Source organism: Centropristis striata, chromosome 18 (genome assembly GCF_030273125.1).
Source record: "Centropristis striata isolate RG_2023a ecotype Rhode Island chromosome 18, C.striata_1.0, whole genome shotgun sequence".
Classification (NCBI taxonomy): Eukaryota; Metazoa; Chordata; class Actinopteri; order Perciformes; family Serranidae; genus Centropristis; species Centropristis striata.
This window is the reverse complement of record NC_081534.1, coordinates 5048190-5076048: the sequence shown is the minus strand read 5'-3', so window position 1 is coordinate 5076048 and position 27859 is coordinate 5048190. Positions and strand designations below refer to the sequence as shown.

Below are 27859 nucleotides of genomic sequence, written 5' to 3'. Positions count from 1 at the left end.
ACTACACACTCATCACAATGTGACACTTGGGACACAGTGGGACTGGATATGTGGTGTGTGATAACTTAAACTAACCACATGATTCTTTTCTATTTTCTCTTTAGAGATACAACCCTCATGTTCCTTTAAAAAAAGGCTGACCCATTGTATTATTTGCATGTATACTTGTTAGTCTTTTCCACTTCTGAAGGTGTTTGCTGATCCTCGCTCTTAGAACCGACAATGTCACATCAGCAAGTTCTTTGACACCCTTTGACAACGCTCATGCATTGCTGTCTGTCAAATACCTGTCATACTTGTCTCCGCTGTACTTTGTCCATGTCACATGTGCTGAGGCAGAGTCTTAGAAAAGCGGGGATAATCATCAACCCTCAGCAACATTGTGCTGACACAAGGATACATCTACACGCCTTCACTTAGCTACCTGCAAACTGTCACTGCAAACACACTCCCTTCCTCTCATCTCATTCATCGATGGGATTGTGTCTCAACCAGGCTACCACAGCTATTAAAAGCAGTATTATCATTAAGAACTCTATTTTCCTTTGTATATACATTACTGGTCAAAAGTTTTAGAACACACCAACTTTTCCAGAATTGAATTGAAAATTATGCAGTTTAATGTCTCAGTGTACTCTGAAATTAATGCACATTTGCAACATTTAAAATTCTTTATTGAGCATGATAGTGTTTTGAAGGTAAAAAAAGATTCAAAATCACATTTTATGTTGGACTAAAGGACTAAAAAAAGACACAAAATGACAAAAAAAGACACCAAAAGACACAAAATGACTAAAAAAAAAACACAAAATGACCAAAAAAAGACACAAAATGACTTTCAAAGACATGAAATGAATTAAAAAATGGACAAAATAGCCCAAGACTCCATAGAGTTAAGTTGTTAACCCACTTCTTGTTCCCTGAAAAAAAGGTCTACTTGTATAATTCTGAAATGTACATTATTTTTCAGTTTTGGTTAAGTTTACCTATTTTTATTTACCTCTGGCAGTTCACCACTTACCTTTGTACCCTTTCAAGCTGTTCATTTGACTTGAACTGCTTGAATTTCAATAAAAAACTGGAAAAATTGGGGTGTTCTAAAACTTTTGACCGGTAGTGTATCTAAGAAGGAATGTCCTACCCAAAAATATAAGAGAGGTGTTGACTGAGGGCTCTTCAATTAAATTAAATCTACCTTGCTGCCTGTTGGCTCCACAGTGACTCTGGGGAAGGCAATGCCAGTCTGTCGGTCGTCCCATGTGAGACTGAAATATCTCAACTAATAATGATTTAATTACTATAACCTAATACATATATTTAAGTTCCCTAGAGGATCAATTCTAACCATAATTCAACTTAATGCAGAAAATAATGCTCTGGTAAGTTTTAAATGGTGTCATCACAAAACACGAGCAAAGAGCCGAAAGACAAAAAGAAAGAAGGAAACTTAGCCTATAAGTTATAACATAAATGTGTGTCACGCATTTGCAAAAATGCACAATAGAGTGTAATGCTAATGCTACATGTATATATATATGAAATCGGCTGATATATTGATTTTGGTATTTTTTACTCACTAATATCGGTTTCACATCAGCCCCAAAAATCTAGCATCAGTCGGACTCTGTTTGTGTTTAGTGCTGATTGTGAACTTGTTGGCAAGCTGATATTAGTATTTTAAGGCAAAGCTATGTGTAAGGACGGCCACACAAAGTTGCTAGCATTGCCATTAACTAGTGCTGCATTTAGGCAATGTTGGCAGAAGGGGAAGAACAAGACACACATAATGGTAACGTATTATTCCAAGGTGGTTAGTCCTACTGCTAACTTTGTAATCAAACCAGATAATCAGTCTAAGTTAGCTAATTTTGTTGTGTTGCATATTTGTAGCAGTTTGTTACCAAATACAAATAGTTAGATGCAAATAGTGTATAGCTTCAATAAAATTAGCCGAATCAATTGTGTTGATTTAAAAAAAAATAAAAAAAAATTCAAATTCAATTGTGTTATTTTGATACTGCATTTTATTTTAATGTAAGTACTACTGGTGGTGAATTTGCAGATATTCTGCAGCAGTTTGTTAACTGCTAAACTACAGTTTACATAATAGAGCATGAACTTAGTTTATCGCTCTGAAATAAGAACGCTAAAAACTAGCCATTCAATAAGTAATACAGGACAAGCAACTTATTTTATTTGTGGGTGCAGTTGTTTCAGACAGACATTAAGCTTCTGCACAAGCCTAATACTAATACTAAGGCTGTTTCTTTCACACATCATCTCTTTCTTCTGTTTGGTTACTTGGTACACCTCCCCTCTCCCTCTTTAACACTCCAGTTGCTCTCCTCTGTTTGAGAGCTATAGGCTGTTTGGTGCTGTGACCTGGAACCCAAGGTGAAACGGCCTATAAAAGCAGTGAGTAAAGTCTAGCTGAGAGGCGGAGGCTGCAGGACGGATGGTCTTTTAAACAGGTCGGTGAGTGGAAATCTATCATGCCTTGGACAGATGTTGCAGTGCATAGAGCAGGCTTGGGCTGACATAAAAAATCACAAGTCACTCAAACACTGGTGAAAAAAGTCAAACAGGTCTGCTCTCCCTGTTGATAAGCTGCATTTTTCTTAAAAATAATCCTTGTGTCACATTAATGCTGTTAACAGATGTAAATAAAACTGCTGCAAATGCTCATTGCTGCTGGTATTGTCATGAGAATTATCCTCACACGTCCTCTGAACTGTGCTATGAATTTGTGAAAAGCGTGCTTTGTGTGAAATTTAAAATGAGGGCAAGTCACATCATGTTACGCTACGTGGATGTCGGTGATTCAGAGCTAATTCAATTGGCATACAACAGTAGGGAGTGTCAGTTATCTAATAAAACATCATCATCTCCATTTGGTTTATAATCAATAAGACTGTGTCAATGAGCGTGACAGGTACAGGGGATGGAGAGAGTCGGAGAAAACAAAGCGGATGAAACCGAAGAGGTGATGAGAGTGCAGAGGGGAGAGGGAGACAAGGTTAATTGTGTGCCAAATCACTGTCAAACGGTCGGCATCAAGCCTGAAAATCTTTCCATTAATTTGAATTAGGAGGCTGATACTGGCTCCCGGAGCCCCCCCACCCCCCTTTCCCGCTCTTCTCTCCCCTCTTCCCCCTGTCCTTACAGCTCTGCGAGCTCTGTGCACGGGTCGTGTTCGGCGGCGGCTGTGACAGCAGCCATATTTCACCGGCGTGCGGCGTTGGCCTGTCCTTTAGTGATAAGCTGTAATAGATCTACTCTCTCCACTCACTACGGCCTGTTCAAGGTAAGCACAGGACAGAGGAGAGGAGAGAAGGGGAGAGGGGAAGAAAGGAAAGGAAAGGAAGGAATGGAAAGGAAAGGAAAGGAAAGGAAAGGAAAGGAAAGGAAAGGAAAGGAAAGGAAAGGAAAGACGAAAATGGGAGGATAACAAAAAAGGTGAAAGAGAAAGTATGTGTAGGAGTGACAAAAACAAACTAAGTGCGATGATGCAAAATTAGCAGTAGAAAAGCAGAAGAAACTCTGAAAAGCAGCTGTGCAGGAAGAGAAAGAGGAACCACAGATAGAGGGATGGAGGGGTGACGATGGAAAGGAGGGAGGAAGTGTCGTAGAAAGGGAGCCATGAAAAATGAGGCTCATTGGGAGATAAGGGGGGATTAACCTTGCTGGTAATGAAGGGAGGGTGTGATGGGAGGATGGAGGGAGGAAGAGAGGGAGAGATAATTAATGAGCTTGCCCTTCCTGTGACTCCTAGCTAGAACCCTGGTTTGGAGGCTGCGCTTCACTGGCCAGCAGGGTCCCGGGACATCTGAGAGGCCGAAGGAGGAGGAGGAGGAGGAGGAGGAGGAGGAGGAGGAGGAGAGCAGCTCTGCTCCTCTGCTGCATGGTTCCACTGCACTGCTGTTTCAATTCATTTTGGTCCTCAAACTGCTTTTTGGTCAGGAATTTGACACAAATTAAACCTCCCTGCACTTTCAACTGTTTTAACTGAAATGCTGCGTTATAGGTTTAAAAGTTTGATGACTCTTTCCCAGCTTCTATCTATCCTTGTTCAGAACTAGTTTGTAAGATGTGCTGTTTATAGTTGCTTCACACTGGAAGGCATTGTGAGAAGAGCACAGTCATAAAGGGTTGAGATGCTGTTAAAAACGGAGACAATGCATTTTTTCAGACAGTCTCTCCTCGAAGACATCCATCCTGCTGCACCCTTTCTCACCTCTGCACAGCTGACCAATCACGGCATGAAGTGGTTGTAAATGTTGAATTTTCATTTTCGGAAAGTCACTGGAATGGTTGCACCGATATACTGACGACAGCAGGGGGAGGGGGAGGGGGAGGGGGGAGCTATTCAACTGATTCAACCATCCGATAAGCAGGTCTGATACTGTCCTCCCAAGGCTTATGCAAACCGTTTAAAATGTGTTAAATAAAATGAAAAATGGATAACTGTCAAGCTAAATATTGCTTCTCTTTTGTGAGATAACATTTGGACACTGATAAGCTCTTGAAAAAAACTTGATTTAGTGCTGAAAAGTTATTAGGGTTTTTTTACATTAAGATTTTTTTATATATTCCAGTTTTGAAGAAAACTAATTATTTGGTGTGGACACGCACACTTATTGGAAAAAGTAGAGAGAACACACTTGATTACATGATATAAAATAAATTGGACTGAGACTTTACCAAATTTTCCATTTTAAGGTCACGATTCAATTAAATTTTGAATTTTATTTTTTTTATTTTTTTCAGCACTGAAGGCTGTGCCATTCTCAGACTATCAACTGAACCTGTGGCTGGTTGGTACAAATGCACAACATGACAACATGACTTTTAATTAAATCATTATTTTTACAATGCAAACCCAAATATGTTCATGAGCATTTTTGCTTGATTAATGATTAAATCAATCATCAAAATACTTATAGGTTTGTTTCCTGCTGATCCACTTAAACGAGCAGTGTGTGGCATTAAGTGGAACTAGCGATGAGGTTGCAATCAACTTAAGACCCCTCCCTTTCCAAGCGTGTGGAGGACCTATGATGGCCTTCAGATAACATAAATGAGATACTAGAAACAGTAGCCCAGAACGGACAAACCATGTTCCAGTGCAAAGTGACACATAGATATGAAGGGCTCATTCTAAGCCAATGAAAACACCATTATTCTTCGTTTCCGCTGGTTATAAAGTAATGAAAACATTATGAAAACATTATGAATGTTATTTTACATTTCTACCTATAGACACTTGAATAGATTAATTGATTAATTAGCCAATCAAATGTTTCAGCCCTGGCTAAAATGTTGCCTATTTTAGTCCAGTAATTTTTGCTATGTTAATATTTTGTACTTTTCCTTCACTAACCTGCACCTGTATGGTCTAAGCATAGGATGGGAACTACCCTTCTGTATCTACACACATACACATACACACGCAAACACACACACACACACACACACACACACTGACAGATTTAAAGAAATACACACAACACGACAACAGAGGCAGATGTGTAACTCCTCCCAGTCGTGAGTCTTTAGTCACACATGAAAGCTCATCACCTACCACACCCCCACACTCTCTCTATCTCACACACATGGACACACACACGGACACACACACACACACACACACACACACACACACTGCAGATCATCGCCTACTCAACACACCCACTCCCAACTCTGCAAGAACACGACCACATAGAAATCATGTTTTACTGACTCTTTGCTGACATGCTGTAAATATACTATTATACATGTCTTACAACAGAAATGTTTCTCTTCCTTTATCCACGTCCCACCATTCTCCCTCTCTCTCCCTTTTGTATCAAATCCCAGGCACCATCTCTACTCTGTGAGTCTCTCGGTCTGTCACGACTCACACTGCAGAGCCCGCGTGGGTATTTATGTATACACACACACACAAATACGTTCGGCACACACTTCTACTACTACTGCCGCCACCGCTGCTCCTGAAGTGCAGTATCCTTCTGCATCAGTGACCAATTTGTGAACAGAAGCTTATTCACGGCCGTCTGAGAAAGATAATATCGGAGAGCCCTTGAGACGGCAGACAAAGAGACTACTCACGACTCTCCTTTGAGTGTTTCACTGAGGACCAAACATGACCTGCAGTGCTGATTAATGAATGAACAAAAAAGCTACTACCACGGCTGATGCATAAACAAAGAGTGAAGAGTTTGTTTGTTTGTTTGAAATGAAACATCCATCATTAGCTGATAAAAGCAGCTTGGTGTGGCGTCACTGTTCTTATCAGCCTCCACACAGATGTAGGTGATACTGTAGAATATGTGGGCTCATATCTGTGCATGAATCCACAGCAAACATCAGGATTTAAATAGATAATCTCACACGATTCAGGTAAGCAGCAAGATGAAAGTGTTCCTATCCTCTAACTCCCTCTGGTGGATACAAGCGGTCAAAGCAACAACCTGTTTAAAGGGACAGTTCACCACAATATTAAAATACAGATTTTTCCTCTTACTTGTATTGCCATTTATCAAAGTAGAGACATCTGGCTTCTTTCGAATATAATGGAGCTATGTGCTTCTTGACTTGTGGTGCTCAACAATAATTTGGAGAACTATACAGCAATATCTCTACAGAAATCATGACCTGGTGTATGGATTAGCTTAGCAACAGGGTCATGATTTATAAAAGAGGCCGATATCTCCAACACTCAGCAACTCACACCAAAACAAACTAGATGACACGTAAGAAAATAATAAGCATTTTTGATTTGGGGTGAACTGACCCTTTAACCTGAAATGTTTCATATGCTCCACTATTCTATTACTTCCCCAAACCCATTAGTTCCTAGTGAAAACATACATCCTTATATATGGCTTACAAATGTTTATATACTTTTTGTTTTTAAAAGGTTCATTATTTTCCTAAAACAGCAGGTTTCTTTAGTTTTTAGTTGTCATGACTCAAATATGAGTAACTTATTAACTCAGATGTGGAATAATACATGTTGAATCTCTATAAAATAGATTTCTGCATATGAACGCAGAATCTGTAGGCAATGGGAGAAGATTTTGATGTCCAAAGCATTCTGATTTCTGTTTGTAGTCCAATTGTAGTGCGAGAAGTATTGGCCAATCATGTTTGAGGAGGCTTCGGTCATATGCAAGTAAACAGTCAGTACTACAAGCAATAGCTGGTGCTGGGAAAAGAAAGTTTTGTCCCAGATACTCATTATCTGTATGCACAAGAACCCCTGAAATATTGCCACCAAAGGTTAAATCGCCATCAAACCAATAGCTAATGAGTTCAACCTGGTCTCACAGAAATCCGTGAAATAGCCACGGATTTCGCTTAACTCAAAATCCGTGGAATAGCCACGGAATCGCTCGAATTTCCGTGAAACTGACACGGATTTCGCTACAATGCAAGTTAATGACAGTCATATCCCGTGGCTATTGGTTTGTTCCAAGTCACGTGACTTTCAAGGTCCCAGCAGTCAGAACAAAAAACATGGCGGACAGTTCTCTCATTTTTAGTGAAAAATCAATATTTTGACTTAGTTTCTGCATAAAAATAGCCTGGCTAACACCAGACCAAATCTCATTGGAGATTAGGTCTGGACACCTACAATGTATTTCTCCGTAGAGGAGGCGTGGTTTACGATCCTCCGGAGCCGTTTATTGGGCGCTTAGAATGTCTATCAAAGCGTCTGTAGGTAGCTCTTAGCCAATCAGATCAGTTATACCAGATGACGTAGTAGAGCAACAGAGATGGATGTTTGTTGTGTGTGTGTCTGTGAGAGAGTGTTGCTGCTGCTTTGCTTCTCCAGTTCTCGCTTTCTGCAAGATTATTTATTTTCACGCTTTATTCCCCCTCATGTCATTCAGCCACACACATCCACTGATTTTATGGGCAATAAACAAGCTGCTGCGGGTCTCTGGGGGCTCCGCTGTCCCCCGATTCGGAGCGAGATCACCGGCGGTGACCGGCGGTCTCACCGGCTCGGCGCAACGAGCCGCAGAAACCGCCCGTGCGGCGCTAATAGTCCCGCTACCGGTGATCTCGCTACGAGCCGGGGGACAGCGGAGCTGCCGAGAGACCTTTCGCCTTTCAACTTTCGCTCTAAACTATTTAAAACACCATCTACAGCTAAAGAGAGTTTCGCGTCCGCAGCAGCCATGTTGGATCCGGAAAGCTTCCAAGTGCCGAGTAGTACGCGTCATCGTCTCACCGTCCCTCCCCGCTCTGTGATTGGATCCCTAAAACAGGGCTAAGATAATCGCTTGGTTTCCAGACGGCCTGGAGGTTCGAAATCAAATTCGAGCGCGCAAGGCAGTCTGGGTATACCCAGGCTAGCATAAAAATGGATTTTGATCACATTTCTAGCGAGAAATATGTTTTATTTTCTAAATATTCACTCAGTGAATGTACATAATCACTTTGTATGTTGGAATAGCCACGGGATATGACTGTCATTAACTTGCATTGTAGCGAAATCCATGTCAGTTTCACGGAAATTTGAGTGATTCCGTGGCTATTCCACGGATTTTGAGTTAAGCGAAATCCGTGGCTATTTCACGGATTTCTGTGAGACCAGGTTGCTCTGAGATAACCATGTGGTGCAGCTGTGGCTCAGTTGGTTGGACGGTCGTCCATTGATCAGAAGGGTGGTGATTCGATGCCTACATGTCAAAGTATCCTTGAGCAAGATACTGAACCCCAAATGGCTCCTGATGCTGTGTTGGTCAGTGTTTGAATCCTAATGGTGTGCCCTGGTAGCCTCGGCCACCAGCATGAATGTGTGTGTGAACGGGTGAATGAATTTGGTGTGCTCATATTTATGGAAGCCAAATGGTCTTCAAATAAACTACAGTTTATAATACTGAAGGAACATGTTGGCCAGTGCAAACGTGTAGTTCTGTTATGTGTTTTTAACTCTCTTCAGACAACAATGGAGCTCTGTTTCACAGAGGAATAAACTAATACCCTTATTAGTTTATTAATAAGTTAGCTAATAAGCTCATAAGACATATCAGGCTTTGGCTTGACAGAAAAATACAGAATATTACGAGCTTTGTCCTTTAAATACTTTTGCTCTTAGTTGATTTAAAGGAAAATGAAAGGCAGTTAAGACACAATTACTGAGATGATTTCAGTATTCTTACAATAGTCTCTCAATTAATACCAGATTATTTGATCTGAGCAGTAGTCACGTCTTGTAAGAAAAGATCTTCATGGAGTAAGGCATAAATGTAATTGCTACTTAAGTACCAAAACGTTTTAGTGTCAAGCAAAGTCAAAATGAGCAGCCAATGACAGTTTTCCACTCACAGCAGTGTTTTGTGTGTAGCAATGTGTGAGAAGCAGAAAGTGTGTTGTGCTCTGCTGCTCTCTGCTGGTCTGACTCAGTATTTCATATCTAAACCGGCACATTTCACTGTGAATTAAATAACTCTGAATTAAAATCATGTGGATGTTAATTTCACTGATTAAGGGACAAAGTACAGTGGGGCTTCTGGTAATAATTCCCTGTGGCACATATCTCCGATCTCAGTTATTAATTAGAACGACTAATCCTGACCTCAAAACCCAGTCAAATATGACCTCAGATCAGTACGCAAGCTGACAGGTTGACCCACCTGCATTACTAAGCGGAGGATTTCACAGAACAGTTTCACTGATTTCTTGACATGTTATTAGAACTACAGATGAGGTCTTAGCAAAACATGAACAGGATTATTCAAGGAGCGGATTTTGGAGCATTTCCATGATTAATAGGCTGTGAGCTGACCTGTTTCCTCAGGCCATCCTGCTGCCTGTTAGTTACTGTAGTTAATAACCATCATCTCAACCTACTGAGGAGACACTGAGGGGCTCATAGAATAGGTGGACACCATCATACGATACATAGAAATGAAAGATGACTTGAAAATGATTCAGCTAAAGCAGATTGCAAAGTCTTACAGCAAATGCTTCTGTCGTCATGCATACAAAAAAGTATGGATGCCTTTTCTTCTATCAAAACAGCAAAGAATATAAAGAGAATTCAAGACGTTTCACTGCTTTTAAATGATTTAGTGGTTCTCAAACTAAGAATAGTCCCAAACTTGAGTCAAAAAAAAAATGTTAGTATAAAGTTTTTGAGAAGCTTGGAACAAGAAGCTAAAAGTAACCTCTAGCAAGGTCTCAGGCTGCGTCCGAAATTCCATACTAAAATGCTATTTGCAGTAGTTGTGTGTGCTTGATTTAACGGCCTAGATATTCTCTGGTGTGCCCTCTAGTGAAAACCTCCAGCAAGTATGTGAAATATGCTGTTCCCAACACTGCCGATTATGTACTTAAGGTGTGGTTAAGCAGCAAGTATATCTCAAGCCTTATACCTACCAGAACCTGTCAAGATAAACATAAGGTGTTGCCAGATCATCAAAACTACATTCTGCTGCAGAAAATTAGGTTTACTCATTACTTATTAAGCTTTTATTATTTGAAATACCATTTAGTTTAGGGTTAGGCAACCTTCAGGCAATCTGCAGTGGCTCCCTGTAAATGTGACAAAAATTTATACAAAATGAAACATTTATTTCATTACATTTTAGTTTTCTTTTTTCATTGGCGTAGGCCCAAAGCAATTGGTATTCTTCGATTGTAAAAATGTGTTGCTTATATTCTGCATTTAAAAAAATGTTTGAGTGAACTAAAATGTGCATCATAGCTTAAGAAAGTCCTGGCACCTTAACCATCAAGTCTAGTTTTGAATTTCACTGGCAAGGCTAGCTTTCGATTCCAAATCTCCTTCTTTCCAAATTCTCCTGCAGCCTCTCATTTGCAATTGGGTCCTGCCTGCATTCTGACAAAATTATATTAATAAGTACTCATTATGTCCTATTAGTAATGTTGGTAGGGTAATTTAGATTTAGCAGGCTCTTTCATCTTCATTGCAAGCCTCAAAATAAGGTTTATGACTCCATTCAAACAGTTTTTCACTTTTTGGCCAGCAATGTCTCTTTAGTTAGTAAGGGTTGCAGACCCCTGACTTAGTTTAACCTCTTCAGGCATCTAGAAACTATTTAAATGAAGCCGTCTGAAAACTCCTCATAGGGCTCATAGACATGAGGGGTCACAGGTCACTGCATCATTTAAAGGGCTCAGAAGTTTAAGAAGGTCAAGAACTACTTAAATAACTGCTTACATTGCATATCCCATACTTCTTCAGGGTAAAGAGTCTCTTTTTGTCACATGCATTTGTGTACACTGGTGTCTACTTTTAGCCACACAGAACTACAGGAAGCCTTTGGTGGTGTTTAATGGGATTAATGCATCAGTGTGTATAGCACTGGTTAAAGTGTACAGCATGTGTGTTTATGTGTATCATGCTGCTATGAGCAGGTTGTGGAGCTGTGGAGCCCCTTACACCAGCTGGTGAGTATTTGAGGCTATGTTTTGCTCCTCTGACGAGATGCCTCCGACCCCCACAGCTCCCCAGCCGGCAGCTCAGACCAGTGTGACCCAGTCACCTTTGACCTCAGCCGCGTTGAGCTTCAGCTACAAGCTCCAGGATCCATGAGTCACACAGGGTGCTACGCATGGGAATGAGAGATGATTTCCAGCAAAATGGATTAGTGGCAGAAGCATAATGAAATACAAACATACAGTCAGACCAAATCCCCGACCTTAAGCATATTAGCACAGTAAAGCCTGGACACCCTCCTTTTTTTCCATCCCTCTAAGCACTGGCAGATTTAGGCTGATTCCGAAACACAGCCAGCAGAAATTGCTCGAAAATATAACAATAATAATAAGCAAATAAACATCTGCAGTACTGTGTCTTTGCCAGTGTGATCAACTAAGTTATCTAAATAGTCTTCCTTCTTGAGGAGTTTCCAAGTGAGTCTGTCACTGTCAGGGAAACTTTCTGATCTGAAGGAGGAGAGGAGACGGATAGAAAAAAGAAGAAGAGGAGGGGATCAATTAGATGTCCCTCAGTTATCTTGTTGTCAACTCTGAGACAGATAAACAGACAGCTGCCCACTATAGATTAATTACACACCGGCACTCATTAATCTGAGCCCAGTCAGCCAGTTATAGGTCTCTACATCACATCTCCACCTCTTCCATCCTCATTCAAAGCTCACTTTCTACTCCTTTATCCACTCATTAGACTTCTCTCCTGCCGTCTTTTCTCCTCTCATTTCTATTCCACTACTGTCATTTTTATCTCTCTCTCTCACACACACTTCTATGTTACATCAATTGTCAAGGTCACAATCAAAAGGCATTTTATATTATGAATGTGAAGTTTAATACCATACAGTAGCATAACCTCGGCCAGTCTTTAGCTCAGTTTGTCTGTTTGTCAGGAGGAAAACTGAAGACTAACGGCCTGATCGTCATGAAACTTGGTGGAAGGATACAGCACATCCAAGGAAGAACCCGTTACATTTCAAAGTGGATCTGAATCACAGGATGGATACACAATTATTTTTTTCATTTTTGCTAACATTGCATGATAGGGCATGTTTGCTGCATTCATGTGGTGCTGGAAGAATCTGTAAAATAAGTTCCAGACTGGGAAAATGTAATGAATAACCCTGGAGCTGGAACATTAAGATTGTAATATTGTATTGTAATATTAGCATGGCAACATGGTAGCCGAGGCTACCCTACATGGTGCAACACTATCAGGAATTCATTCTCACACAGATGAACGCAGCTTCGGGAGCAATTTGGGGTTCAGTATATTGCCAAAAATACTTCGAAATGTAGGCTGCCATAGTCAGGGATCAAACCATCGACCTTCCGATCAGTGGGCCACTGCTCCACCTGAGCCACAGTCGCCCTATACCACCTGTGTTCCCAGGGTCCTATGTTTCCCAGTTCAATATTCTGTTAACACACATTTACCCTCTGATTGTGTTCAGGTCAAATTTGATCCGTTTCAAATTGAAATATTCCATAAATACTATCCAGTTAACTCTAAAACTAAGCCATGCCATATTAAGTGAATATGGAAGATAGTAGCTATGAGTAAGCTAATATTATAAAACATATTATTAATATATATTTCTACTGCATGGATATCTTTAACTTCTGGCATTGAATAGGGGGAATTTTTATGCTCCACAGGCATTTTATTAGAAAATCAGGTCAAAGTCATGGACAGTTTAAACCAAATGAATGGTGAATTATTTTTAGCATGTTAAAATATATGAGAAAATGAACTTAACTGTTAACTGTCTATTCTATTAAGTTGTACTCAAATGTTTGAAAATGATTTGTCCGGTCTGATACAGCCAGTCAAAATAGATCTAAAAATATCACACACAAGGCCAATGAATTTCTGAAATGCTGATAGAAGGATCAACATTTTCATTCAACATTCTATCACAGTGATAAAGATAGTGAACATTTTGAAAAACATTGAGTTGTAGTTTCCTATCTGGCCACACGAGGTTACTGCAGGTCCAGGCATTAAATCAACTCATACCACATGTAAAGTATCATCTGATGGAGAAACAAAGAAGACAAGTAACGTTCTTAGAGCCTGTGTTATTTCATTTTGAGATACGCTAGCTTGTCAGGAGCGATTAAAGTAGTTTTCAAATGCTGTGGTTCACTTTAATAGGATGCAAATATCCACAAAGAAGAAGCACATTTCTTCTAACTCCAGAAGACACACAGTGTTCAAGTAGATCAGACACTAGAGAGCACTTCCAGTTCACTGCAAACTTGCAGATTTGATAGTATGACACACTAGTCTTCTCAAATCAGTTTTTCTTGCAACAATCCTTCCCTTTTTAAAATTCACAGCCTAAATGTCTTTCCAAAAAACCCACATTCAGACACTGAAGGATGGTTGTTAGCCAGGACATTTTGAGCTGCCCTGGCAAAGAACGGCTCACGCTGCTGAAAGCCAAAATTCCCCCGCTGACTGTGGCTCCGAAGCCTCCGTGAGAGGTGATTTGCAGAGTGTGACTGTGAATGGCAGCCGCGAGAGAAGACAAAGTGAGAAAGCAAGAGGAGGAGGAGCAGAGTGGAGGAAGGAATGAGAGAGGTCTAAATCAATGCCATCCACTTCAGCTCAGTGCCAAGAAAGACAGATGCTCTCTCTATCTGTTTGTGTGTGCATGAGGGTGCATGGCTGCGCAGACATGCATCAATCAGGAGTTATTTTCCTTCAAGTCTATTTCTGCTTTGACCAATTTAATCCTAAATCAATGTAAGATGGATTGTGATACATACTGAGTCAAATTCAAATCAAACTTGAAATTAAACGCATATCGATCACAAGCGACCCAACTTTCTTCTCTCCATTACGAAGTTGAATGAATGCTAAAGTCATTGTGCATGACAGGCTAGAGTGCAAGTGGCAGATCTGGAGCAAAGAAATACTATGTGTGTATGTGTGTGTGTGTGTGTGTGTGTGTGTGTGTGTGTGTGTGTGTGTGTGTGTGTGTGTGTGTGTGTGTGTGTGTGTGTGTCTATAGAGTGATGGAGGAGGCCTTTTTTATTTCATGTTCTTTCAAAACATCCACCCCAAAAATAGTTTAAAAATTGGACAGGCTTTTGGGTTACAAGAGCTTGTAACAAGTGGACATGTTAGTGATTCTGGACCTGCTCCACATCTAAGCACTTGTCTGGACCTCATTCATTCTCAGTCTGAACACTCCACTGCCTTGGAGCTCACCCAATACCATTAATATACACTGCAATAAAATGCTTCCTCAAATTAGCAACTCCCCTGCTTACACGTGTAACACCCATAATAGTCCACTTCTCCCTATTTCGATAAAGACACAGGTTTGCATTTCTGCCCCTGGAGCAAGGACTGGGTGACCCTGTTAAATCAGAAACACTATCTGTCTAAGCTCTGTTTCAATATGTATACATACAGCAAACCCAGCAAAGGTACAAAAATAACTCATGCCATGCAGAGCACAAACCTGCCCTCTCTCCAGAAACATGAGAAAACAACCTGTAAAGCTATAATTCATGGTGTGTCACGCTTCAGTGTTAAGAATGCAACAGAAATAGGGACAAATATGCGACCCTGGAAACACCAGATCCCTGTTGTCAGCACAAAACGACAGAATAAATACTGAATGGAACAGCTGCTTTTCTTACCTGCAACATCACTGTTTGTTCTAATATGTTTACACTACTGGAAGTGCTGGGAAGTGCTGGCAGTGAGAGCTGAGACCTGTTGCACAGACAAATCTGCATAGCCAGCATACCAGCATGCAGTTTTGGCTCACCAGAAACAGAAACAGCCGAACACCCCACCTGTGACTGTTTATGAATCGTCTGTGCCTGGGGTTTGAACACCACCGCCTCCTCAGTCTTCACCGCTCCCACCAGCTGCCTCAGCTTCCCCGTCTCTCTTCTGCTCGCTCCGGCCCCGATCTCCGCCGCTCCTCGCCCCCCTGCCATAATAAGTCACTATGCCGGGCAGCAGCTGCATCCAGCCCCGGAAGAACTGGGAGTCTGGCCGTCTGCACCCACAGCAGCAACCCTCTGAGACCCAGAATGATCGGGTTTCCTCCTCGGTCACCTGCCAAAGCTGGTTGGGGGGGAGGTGGGCGGCTGCCATCACTGACCCACTGACATTTACAGTAGAGCTGTACCAGTTATCACCCTGCATGTCATGCCCATTGTCACGTGCCTTATACACTCACTGTGCCAGATCAGTTCTTTGTCTCACTGTCACACACTGTAAATGTCTGACTTAGTGCCATTTAAAGCTGCAACATGCAGGTTTCTGGAAATGCAAGACAAACATCAGAATGTGGAAATAGAGCCCTCCTCCTGCAGCATTCCTCTCTCCCTTTGCTGTCTGTGGCCCTTTCACCAGATGAGATCATGCACATGTTTCATCTTGATTGTGATGCCAATACAGTTATATTAGTCATGATTCCCCAAATCCATGGTATAATTTGATTTAAATTTTATTGTCACAGCTCCATTCAGTTTTCAATTTAAACTTTTTTCCCCAGTTCTGAAGCTATGCCACTGTTAGACTATCAACTCCTGATTCATAAATTTCATGAAATGTTTTCTTCCCAAACTTTGTCATTTGCATTTTCTTTAAAAAAGCTACATGGTATCTAGTGTGACATAACTGCCATATTTTTTGGGATGTACCACATTAAAATCATATGCTCAATTTAAATAATTAATTAAAACAATAACATATTTGATCAAACAACAACAACAAAAAAGAAAAGCCAATTAATCTTAGAAGGGTACTTTACAACAACAGGTTGAGATTCTCAGAGTTTATGAAGTGCACCTGAATGCACCATGATCTCTGTTTATTTTACTTGAAGGAAAGGAAATTGTTCCGCCTGGTGACTTCAGGATAACACAAGGATTTTCTATTGTTTTATTGTTGCTTTTCTGACATCTCAGAATGTTGGAATTACATTATGCTGGCTACCCTACTTTAAAAGTCCGTGAAATATGACTTTTGTGGATGAATGACATTAAAGAAGACTGTGTATGTATTTACTGTTATCTGACAGCAAAACTGTCACAATTTAATTTCTACAACACTAAAAAGTATACACCTACAATGCTCAACAGTTCTCCAAAGAAAACTAAAATGAACAAATCAACCATAAACCCGAAATCAACACTGCTTATTTAGACATGACAGCTTCTGGCAGTATACCTCGCAATTCTGGACACATTTTGCTGCATTATTTCTTCTTCCAATGTGATGTAAGGATGAGATATTTTCAGTGCAGCTATAATGGTTTTGACAGCACAGAGATGTTCAGCTACCCAAAATACCAGCGAGCTCTCTCCACCTACACTACCTACAGCACATGTAACCCGCAGCTCAATGCAAGAAGTTTAGGCATGTACTCTGGAGGTTGTCAGCAGTCATTTTGGGAAATGCAAGAAATCACAAACAAGAGAAAGACAAGGCAGGCAGGAGGGGGGAAAGTATATCTTCATTGTAGAATAACTACTGAAATACATGGATTTATGTATCTAAAGGTTTCTATTGAAGGCTAGATTTGACCTCTAAGCTTTTATAACGGAGAATAATGTTATGCACACATCTGATTTATATGCATGGACCTGTTGGTTGGGATGTTTACACCCAGCACGCCATACTCACTCACCACATCTTTACACAAACACCCAGTTATGCCTAAGTACCACAATGTTTTCAGTTCAATTTTTTTTATTTCTCAAACATCCTGCAGCATTATAGTACAAAAAACTCATGGCAGCCAGCAGATAAACTTAATTTACAATAGTACCCTTAATACCAACATCACTGACCTTCACTAAGAATCAGAAAACAGTCTCATAATCTAAATGCAGACAGATTTAACATCCCTGTATGCATAGTGTCTATATCACTCTCATATGCCTGGTTTCAAATTCCCACTTGTGGAAAACCTGTGGATCAACTCAAGCCATTTAACTACATATTAACTTCCCACCTACAAGCAGTGAGATGGAAATAACCATTATTAAGTGTGAAATGACACATAATTCAAGCTGAAAATATCCGACCTATGGTGGCAATACAAACCACTCTAAGATTTTTTTTTTTTTTTAGAAAAAAAGCAGTCAGTGCTGTGATGTACTGCTGTCAAAGACAGGAGGAATAATCAGAGGAATAAGATTTTAGAAGATTCAAGGAGGAGATTTGATCTTCATTCAGGGGAGGAGCATGTTATTTTAAGAAGAGAAGGGGGCATTAAAGAGAAATATCCACCTTTAAAACATGATGCGCATATATTAATCCTGTGATCCCTCCAGGTTCACTTATTATCTGTGAATGTGAAAATCTCTCCTCTGCAGCCAGCATAGAATTAAGAAGAATAATCTTTAAGTTAGTCTCAGGAATCATGATTTGTCTTAAAATCCTGAAAAGTTTTTTTTTTCCTCTTTTCTCTCTAACTGGCTTACTGATGCTGATGTTCATGCCTTGAGGGCTGTTTGATAACCCTGGAATCAAGACAAATAATTTAAATTGCTTTAGAATAAAACATGCTAAGGGGTAAAAGTGGAAATGAAGGAGCAGTTCTCATTTAGCTTTACTCTTTCTGCAGCACACTGACAGCAAAATGCATGTGTACAGATTGATTTTTGCTATAACTCTATTAGTTGCTACTACTTCTTGCCATATCTTCACTTGAACGTTGAGGAGTAAGTTACATCTATCAGAACTGCGTAATTCAATTTCAAACTTAATAAAATTGTAATCTGTTCTGTTAATAACTTACTGAGAAAGTTTACGGTATTAAAAATCATAAGGGGTAACATTTGAATATATCCTTCCTGGTAAAAAGCTTATATGTATAAAATAACATCCATCCTGTTGCTTTCCTTCCTTCTTTTGGCATATTTCTGGACAACAGGACGTCAGCAGAGTCGTGGGGACAAATCTGAGTGCAATTTTGTCAGACTCCATTCATTTTGCAGTATACACTGGAATTCTGTAGGAATTCTTTTTTTTTTTTTTTTTAAAGATTATTTTTTGGGCATTTTACATGCTTTATTGAAAGCGAGAGACAGATAGAAAGGGGGTGACAGAGGGGAGGACATGCGGCAAAGGGAGCTCAGGCCGGATTCGAACCCGGCTCCACCGCAGCGAGGACTCCACCCCAATTCTGTAAGAATTCTGAGTGTTGATTTTGATTGTTTCTCATGTGAATTTGCATGGTCTCTTGTCTTCCAATCAAATCACTGCACATTGCTTTAAGGTACCTGCGTCTGCCATGCCTGCAACCAGCCAACCATGCCAACAAAATGATTGATGGATTAAAATGTGCCTTACTCTGCCTCCTTGTGTTTCTACTGCAGTCCACTTTAGATGATACAGAACATTATGATTGGCTTATAGACATCCAGTGAAATATGTTTGTGCATTTGGGTAGAGCTAGATGACTGTAATTATAAATCTAGACATCCTAGAAAAGCCATGCCCATTGGAATGGACGGTTGACCATAACAGGGTAAAATAGTAACATTACTTATCACATGCTTGTAATCCACTATCTATTACATTTCAAAGGTATTCTTCCCCACACTGCTGAACTCAGTATATTACTGTCTTCCTGTGAGAGTTGCCAAAGTCGATCTGCCAGTGCTCTGACCTTGTGTGAAGGATATAAACTTTACTGCTGTTGTTTCATAGAATCCCATTATAACAATGATGTTGATAATTCACTGCAGGTACAGTACATCTTCCTGCTTCTTTCTTGAGCACTTTATTATTTCATAGTTATATTGTCAGGTTGTTATGGCTTTGATACATTATGGAGTCTACTACTTCACTACTAATTGACTGCAGTGTTGGCTGTGCCGACATCTTTTACACCTTTTAAAAGACCCAAATGTAAAGTAATTCATAAGACTCAAGTAGAGAAAAGTAGTTTCCTGTAAACTGAACTAGCAAAGTGCCAACTGAGGCAGGTGACGCAGTAGAAACACAACCACCGACTGAAGAATCTGTTTGCACCAAACTTCTTTGCTTTTACAAGTTTCACCTTTCCTACACAGGTCATTCTCAGACATCTTATACTGGCCCACGGTTGAGAAAACATGAGACAACAGGAACAAGGAGATAGCATTAGCAGGCCCAAGCACTCACCCTCACAAACGCATGCAAACACACACTGTACTTACACATTCCTACGACACACACACACACACACACACACACACACACACACACACACACACACACACACCATCATGGTAAATTACCTCCTCAGCTCCATAGGAGGCGGCAATTTGAGGGTGTCAAAGTCAAGGTGCAACATGAGACCGCCATTAATAATAGCCACGGCAATGCCCCTGCTTGTGCTAATGAATGCAACACATTAACACACATGTAACCTCGTGTCACACAACAACCCTCCTACACACCCACACATACACACATATGAGAACTATCTGCATCAAAACAAGAAACACAACATAAAAAAACAAGACTTTCTGCACGGAGGTAGTTATAGCACACTTACTCATGCACCACCACACACTTCAAATTGTCAGACTGCAGAAGCTTTAAGAGCACAATGTTTAAAACATGAAAATGCTGTTAGGGCATGGTGTTAGCCTATACTTCTGGATTAGCATGTGTGCTGAGGGCTGGTGGGGGAGGAGGGGGGAGAAAAGAGATGAGAGCCAAGGCTTTAAGCAATACTAATGCTCAGCTGAGATGAGCAGTCTGACAACAAGGCTACAAGCCTTGTGAATAAACGATGAGCGCACAAGCCAGAGGGCAGAGGTAGTAGTTATTTGGGCATTATGACCACGCACACACAATCTGCCTGCACGCAGACAGACAAATGTACACATGTGCACGCATGCAGACGCCATTTGTTGACCTTTTACTGTACTCTGTATCTCTGTACTGTTTCGGTGAGGACAGCATTGATGGTCTGCCAGACTTGAGACCGCTTCATCCATGCCCACCTGGTGTGCACACAGATACACACACACACACACTTAGTAGACAGAGCTGGGGGAGTCTGCCAAGCAGAGGAAGCCTTGTGTCAATCAAGTGTCAGGGCAACCAGGGGGGAAGGATATCAGGCCATGGGTGAGAACCTATAAATAACACGGCCCACCTTGGGAGTCAGGGTCACACACACACACACACACACACACACACACACAAACAAAAGACAAACAATTAAACGCTAAAAACTCGACAAACATGGGAGTAATAATCTTGAGTATCAGGAGATGAATGTGTAAGCACAGAACAGGTTTGGACTGAAGGCGAGGCCATCGGTGTCACTAACTTTGAGCAAATAGGATTTTCTTCATCTGCTTCGTCAAACTAGTGCACTCACACACGACTTCCACACAAATGTGTTAGTTTGTATTCTTTGCATGCACACTCTGATAGCGAGCGATGCAAATCCTTTGGATTTGACGTGGGAGTGAAGTGACCCCGACTTCTAAGTAACATCAAACTTCTTTCCACAGCAGTCTGTGATGAGCTTTTTTATTTGTCTAAAAGATTTCTACCAGAGCCTGATCCATGTGGGATTTCTTTTTCTCCAGGGGAGGCTGGCTGAACTTAATTATAAGTTCTTTTACAACAAGTTTTAACACATGGTTAATGTTTGTGAAATGGTCACAGTTAGTTACTTTGTTACTTAACTTGTGTATTTCTTTTGCCTAGGCAGTTAAACCTGGTTCTGTTGCCCCCTCGGCTCACCGCCAGCATTCCCCTTGCCCCTAACCTGAAACCTTCCTCCTGCAGCGGTCCATGCTACTGTGCTGCTTTGCTTTTGACAGCAAGCAGGCTACCTATGACCTCCAACCAGGAGGTATGACATCAGTTGGAACCCAGGATTGCATTGGTCAAACATATCTTTCTGCAGGTGGAAATCTGCTGAAATCGAGGTCCATCTGAATTATTTTCCCCTGTAAAAATGTTCTGCAGCTGTGTGCAAGCATTCCTTAGAACCAAACAAATACTTTTTCATACTTTTCCATGCAACTTTTTCAGATGAAAATCTGCACCTGGTGTAAAATGGCTGTCAGCTACATGTACAGACAACCCATGGGGTCGTTTTTGGGGGGATGACAGTCTGTTCTATTAATATTTAAGCAATAAAACGCATGACAAGTATAGGCATGTCTTATTTAAGCCTGTTAATTAGAAACTGCTGGCAAGCACCTTGTGACTTTGCTAAGTGCTCATAAACTGCCAAAACAGCCAGAGAAAAAAAACCCATAATTTTACTCTAAAAACTTGATTTGCAGTTACAAGTATGTCAATGCACTCTCAAATCTTGACTTGAGTGACCTGTTTTGTGACCTATTTTTTTTTAACTACATAGATCCGCTGGCAAATTGTTCTTCTTGTACCTTCATTCAGACTAATTCATTTGCATACTGCTTGTTTTTGTTGTTGTTGATGTAAAGTATCTTTGGATACCTAGAAAAGCTCAATACAAGTTGAATGTATTGTTATATAATTATTACTATTATTATTTCAGACGCAGAAACAATATTAAAATTTAATACTGGGAGAGGAGAGGAGAGGAGAGGAGAGGAGAGGAGAGGAGAGGAGAGGAGAGGAGAGGAGAGGAGAGGAGAGGAGAGGAGAGGAGAGGAGAGGAGAGAGCCTGATTAGGCTGGTTTGGGTCGGATCAAGAGGTGGGTCAAAGAAAGGGTCCACATGCAAACCCTTTCTGACCTATTTTCTACAGAGTGGTGGCCTACAGCGGAGCAGAATCAGCTGTCATGGCAACATGCACTTCACATCTCAGCACCCATCATCATCACCATCATCATTATCGTCATTATGATTATCATCATCATTATCAATGGCGCTTCATAGCAAGGGGAGAAACAAGGGAACATGCCGCTACAGTTAATCTTGTCATTTCTGGGGAGGCTCATGCGAATGAAACAAAAGGAGAGTGGAGAGATGAGGCCTAAGAAAAGACTTGGCAGAGCAATGTAGTTATGTCATGTGTGGAGTCATTCTCAGTGTTTCTCCCTGTTCCTGCTGACACACCACCTCCACCTGAATGCATGGCAGCAGGCAGCGGAGGAGAGATGTGGAAACAAAACAGCGGAGTTGTGACTGTGTGATAGCGACCAACAAAAAAAAAGGGGGTTAAAAACAGAAGGGAAGAGGAAGTCATACTTTGGGCAACGGCGTTTCGGATGACCGGACTTTCTTGGGAGATATCTGTGAAGAGAGCAAGAGAATTATTTTCTTGTTTCCCCCTCTTCAGAGATATCTCCTGTGGCATATTGCTGTTCTCTCTTACAGGACTTATGTGGATGTCTGATCAAGTATTTTCCTGTCAGCAGGACCTGTAAGTGGTTCCTCAGAGACTAATATACAAGTTAGCTTGATGGTAAATACTCACAATGGTGCTTTTACTCTTAATGTTTTAGATTTCCTAAAAGTGCTGCAGTGCTTTCTGTCAACTTCAACATGTTTGTGGGGCAAGTGTTAAGTGTTAAGTAATATCAAGGTCAACAAAAATGGTGTAAGCAGGTGCTGTAACACACACAGGAAAGGCTCCTAGATTTCAAAGCTGAAGGGCAGTGGGTCACACATGCAGTATGATGGGACCACAGACAGCACAATGAAAAATATAAACACCACATTTTAAGCAGTGCCTCTGTGAAGACCCACGAGGCTTAAAACAACCTCCAGTACCTCCAGTATGCAAGAGAAGGGCCTCAAACTAATCATATGTTCTGCTACAACCCAGAGAAAGGTGCACAGAAAGACTAAGGAGCATTTTTATTAAAACAGTTTGGTGTGTAAATGTCTGTAATTAGCTAAAGACCTTGTTCAGTGGATCAAATGTGTTGATGTGATACGTTAAGAAGAACCAATGAACAACAACACATCAGAGGAGACACTCAGAAGGTTCAGAGACAAGGGGAGACACGCAATCACAGGGGAAGTTAGAAGGAGACATCACACAGCCGAATGAAGAAGAAACATCAGTTTGCATTTGGGTTTTATCAGATTGTGACATTATCTAATGGAAAAGTCAAATGAGGTGCTGTCTTTAAAGCTGTATTAAGCAATTGATGACCAGCAGGGGGGGTGTATCTACTTATATTTACAGCAAGTCATGTTTCTGTCCACCAGAAAGTGCTTCATAAGTCTGTCAAAAATATCTAGGTCATATTCTCTTGCCTATGGTTTGATCTTAACTGCTAAAAAATGATTTTGTATCATTTTGGTCAGCTTTTGGTATTTCTTCAAACAGAAAAGTTATTCAGAAGTTTTGTAGGGCAGTAGTTCTTAGGCTTTTTTGTCTAAAGCACCCCTAAGCAATGTCGGATGATCTGGCATTGTGTGTTGTTTATTACTACTATTTTCATACAACTGAAGTGTCAATATTCAGGTTGTGTTGGTCAGCAATTTTACAACTACCACAACTTGAAGTAAGGCTGAATGTTTCAATGATTTATCCATGACCACTATTTAAATGTTTATCCATTGCTTTCAGCTCACCATATAAACAGTTTGTCCAATATTTTAATCTTATCAAACTGTATACGCAGTACTGTCAGCAAACTAATTAAATTTATTCCTAACTTTTAACTATTTCAATAATTTATAATTTATTTAAGCCCTGTGATAGTCTGGCGACCTGTCCAGGGTGAACCCCGCCTCTCACCCAATGTCAGCTGGGATCAGCTCCAGTATGGGGATAAGCGGTTAAGGATAATAAATGAATGAATGAATGAATGAATGAATAACTTATTTAGTACCATTAACTAATCATTTGGACTGTTGCTCATTACATTTAGCTATTTATTTCCACCATGTATCAATTACTTTTAGATTTTAGATTATTTTTATATCTGACGTAATGTTAATGTGTGAATATATTCTTAATCAAATCCTAATTTCTTTAGGTGAACACAGTTTAGCAAAACTCATACAGTAACAGACAAACTAAAACTATAGCAACTAAATCCCTGAGTGCTCTAAACTGAGGGTTAATTTTATTACTTATGAATTCAACGTTTAATCTGTAAATGGAAGATTTCGTTTTTTCTTCTATTAAAGGTTATATAGTTTGGCTTTAATTTTTAATTGGTTTGACACCACAAGGGAGCCATTCAGTCTTACTTAGTATCACAAAATTGCTTAATACAGGTTTAAAGAAATATACAATACAAAAATAGGTGTATAATTTCATATACTACAGCAATTTGAATAGTGTGAAGTGGCCAGATGGCACTGAAGAATGATCTATTTTGTCTCAGAAGAAAGACAACACAGTGTAACAAGTGGAGGATGGAGTGGTGACAAAACAGCGACATTGAAGTGAAACATAGCTTTACAGAGGGAGAAGGCAAAGATAGAAAAGTAAAAGGAACAGTGGTGAAAAAAGGGAATACACAGATATAAGTTCATATAGACGGAGAGGGCACAGGGGTGTGGGTGAAAGCTTGGGAGAAGAAAGAAGAGCAAGAGAGTTGCAAAGATGGAAGAAAGGTGGGGTGAGCAATAAGACAGAAAATTATAATGATTTGTCCCCAGAGCTCAGACTTGATGCCCTCTGTCCATTCACACTCTACCTTCATTGGTGCCAGCTGAATGGGGGTGATGTAGGAGGGGTCCACCATGGGCTTGGGACGGTTGGCAGTGTCCGCCAGGAGGCTCTGCCATTGCTGTGGCAGCCCGGTGAACTTCTGCTCCCGTGGGTCAAAGCCTGTGTGGACCCGGTGCTCAAAGTTAGACGGAGCTGAGATCTCCAGCCGTTTCTTCTTCTTCCCAAACATGCTGGAAAACCCTGGCAAACCTGGAAACAGACAAAGAAGAAAGCTGTAGATTAATATTATAACTGCAGCATTGATTGATTGATTGATTGACGAGATAAAACCCATGACTGCACATTGCCTGTAATGTGGATAGGAGGAAAACTCTTATTTTGAAAGGCAGCACAGACTCTTGCCTTTTCAGAGGATTTAGCACAATAACCTTGAATGTGTTCACTTATATCAAACTGTATATGGGAGGTGTGACACTACATCAGGTTGAGTGGATGCAGAGTGTGTTATTAATCTTGTTTGCATCACAGCAATATCAAATGTGCACTCATTTTCTGAAAATCCAATAAACCACAATGCATGCATCATATGTTTTGTTGCACACACCAGAGCACGAGCAAATACATATCAACGTTTTGACATTGAATTGGAATGAACTGTTCAGGTTTTGATTAATGATCCTTCCACAATATGGGGAGTGCAGCTGATGGAGTTGATAAATGTGCCACAAAAAAATAAAAAAGTTTGAGTTATTGTACAAACCTGAAATAGCTCCATGAAAGTTGTTTATTTGGGTAAAAGTAAAGAATAATTTATAGAGATTTGGTGTGCAGCAACACTTGAAGTTGTCTAAAATGCCTGAGGATCTTACAGTAGCTTTCACCAACCATCTCTTAGCAGCCTTTCAATCCTGCTCATTGTGCCTTACCGATGGCACACTATGGTGAATGTGTATATACAGCATAAAGGTATTAACACTTTTATATAACAGCAAAGCATATGAAAGATCATTAAACTCATAATCACCCTAGTTATTATAAGTCTGAAGTAAAACAATCAATTAGGTTTTGCTTGCCATGCATGCAAGCTGCACAGTAGAATTATCCCACATACATCAGACTGACTGGCTGTAACTACCGGTTTTAAACTGAATCTTTTATATTGTACTGTGCCATTATGTACTCTGCTGCTCTGTAGCATGCTAGGCTCAGCCTCCTAATGCTCCAGGATACAAACAAGGAAAGAACAAGCAAAAATTTCCAAACATGCAAGAAAACCAAGTGTCCACTTTGGTTATGTAACATAAACAAGAAAAAAAAAACGGATGCACTGAAGCAAAGAGAAGAAGAATGCCAAGTTAGGATTGTGAGGGGTTTTATGTAAGGTTTGATGGTGATTTAGATAAAGGGAGAAGCCACAGCAGCTGCTTCTTTACACCACTTCCAAGAGGATCTGTTTGGAAATCCCACTGTGGCATAGATGGTTTGGGCGGAAGCATGATGTCCAGTCATAGGAACAAAATGTCATGATGTTGTTGGTGTGGCCGTGAATAGGCTCTATTGTGTTGTTTCTTTCTAGGAGGCATTGTCCTCAGAGGAAAACAAAGTCATCCTTCTTCCCCCCTCCCCCCCTTCTTATTTTCTCTTCCTCCCTCTGTTATGGCTTTAGCACACATAAAGTTTGCTGTGCCAGTCCATACTAAACACATATTTATTTACATGTGTGTAGTGCATTTGCATTGTGCACAAAACAAGCCAGAAACCTTCACTGAAGCAAACATATAGGAAAGTCTCACTTGAGTATTTACAGTGTAGAATGTATGTATTTGGAAATATATATATATATATATATATATATATATATATATATATATATATATATATATATTCACTGGCTGGCACAGTGTACGTAAACAAAAGTAGGCTTTTTATTTGGCTGACAATCGATTTTGTTGGCTGATATGACAACTGTATGCTAGCAGCTGTAGCTAGCTGACATAAGCTTATACTAATGCTAACATAGGTAGTTGGTTGAAACCAGATGAATATTCAAGGTTTCCAACTAATTCTTTTTTAAAACAAGAACCCTGTAAAAAGGTCCCAAATATGGTGGCAAATGATGGCCATTAGTATAAAATAATGCTAATATAATTTGCTTAGCTAACAGTAGAAGTAAAAAAGTCAGCATCCTCACCAACTGACAATCTGTGTAAGTTAACTTTAGAGGACAGGATATATTTCAGTGTAGCGCTCGTTAGCCTTAGTATTTTACTTCCAGATTCTCCTGTTATTTTAATTTTCAGACTTCCTGTACAAACTCCCCAAAACCAATTAAAGAGCTGCTAGCATTAGCTCAAATTCTAATTTACTAGCATCTTGCCTAACACACAGCTTATGTTCCACTCCTGAACAGGTTTTTTTTTTCTAACAACATAACCTGTAACTTCCAAAAAGTAATAAAGTAAACAAATGATATGCCCCTTGCCTTTGGAAGTAATACTAGCTTACTACTGTAGGTAGTAAGCTAATTACACTAGCTGGGCATGCTAATAGCTAGAGCAAATGAACATGCTGATTTATCTGTTCCCGACATGTTCTGTTTGACTTTTTGGATTTAGGAAAGACAAAAAAAAATGTCACCATTATCAGACATCTTTAGATCCAGAGTTTTTGAAGCCCCATGTACACCACTTAAATATGTGACATAAATATGTATTTTATATGTATGTGAGGATTAGCAGAAGATTCAGTGAAAGGTCAATTGTTGAATAAGACAGTAAAAACATGCTGTTGTGTTGGGAGGTTAAATGAAGTGAGTGCGCCTA

At 40.2% G+C, this 27859-nt stretch overlaps 1 protein-coding gene across 1 annotated transcript in view; it reads right to left on the bottom strand.

The window, feature by feature from the left end:
* Nucleotides 1-27859, bottom strand: part of pak5 (p21 protein (Cdc42/Rac)-activated kinase 5) — a 52347-nt gene that overhangs the window by 18058 nt on the left and 6430 nt on the right. Inside the window, exons 2-3 of the mRNA XM_059356198.1 lie at nucleotides 25063-25286; nucleotides 22649-22693 (exon numbers count right to left, since the gene is read on the bottom strand). Coding sequence (XP_059212181.1) covers nucleotides 22649-22693; nucleotides 25063-25286 — 269 coding nt within the window. The remainder of the gene's footprint in view (nucleotides 1-22648; nucleotides 22694-25062; nucleotides 25287-27859) is intronic.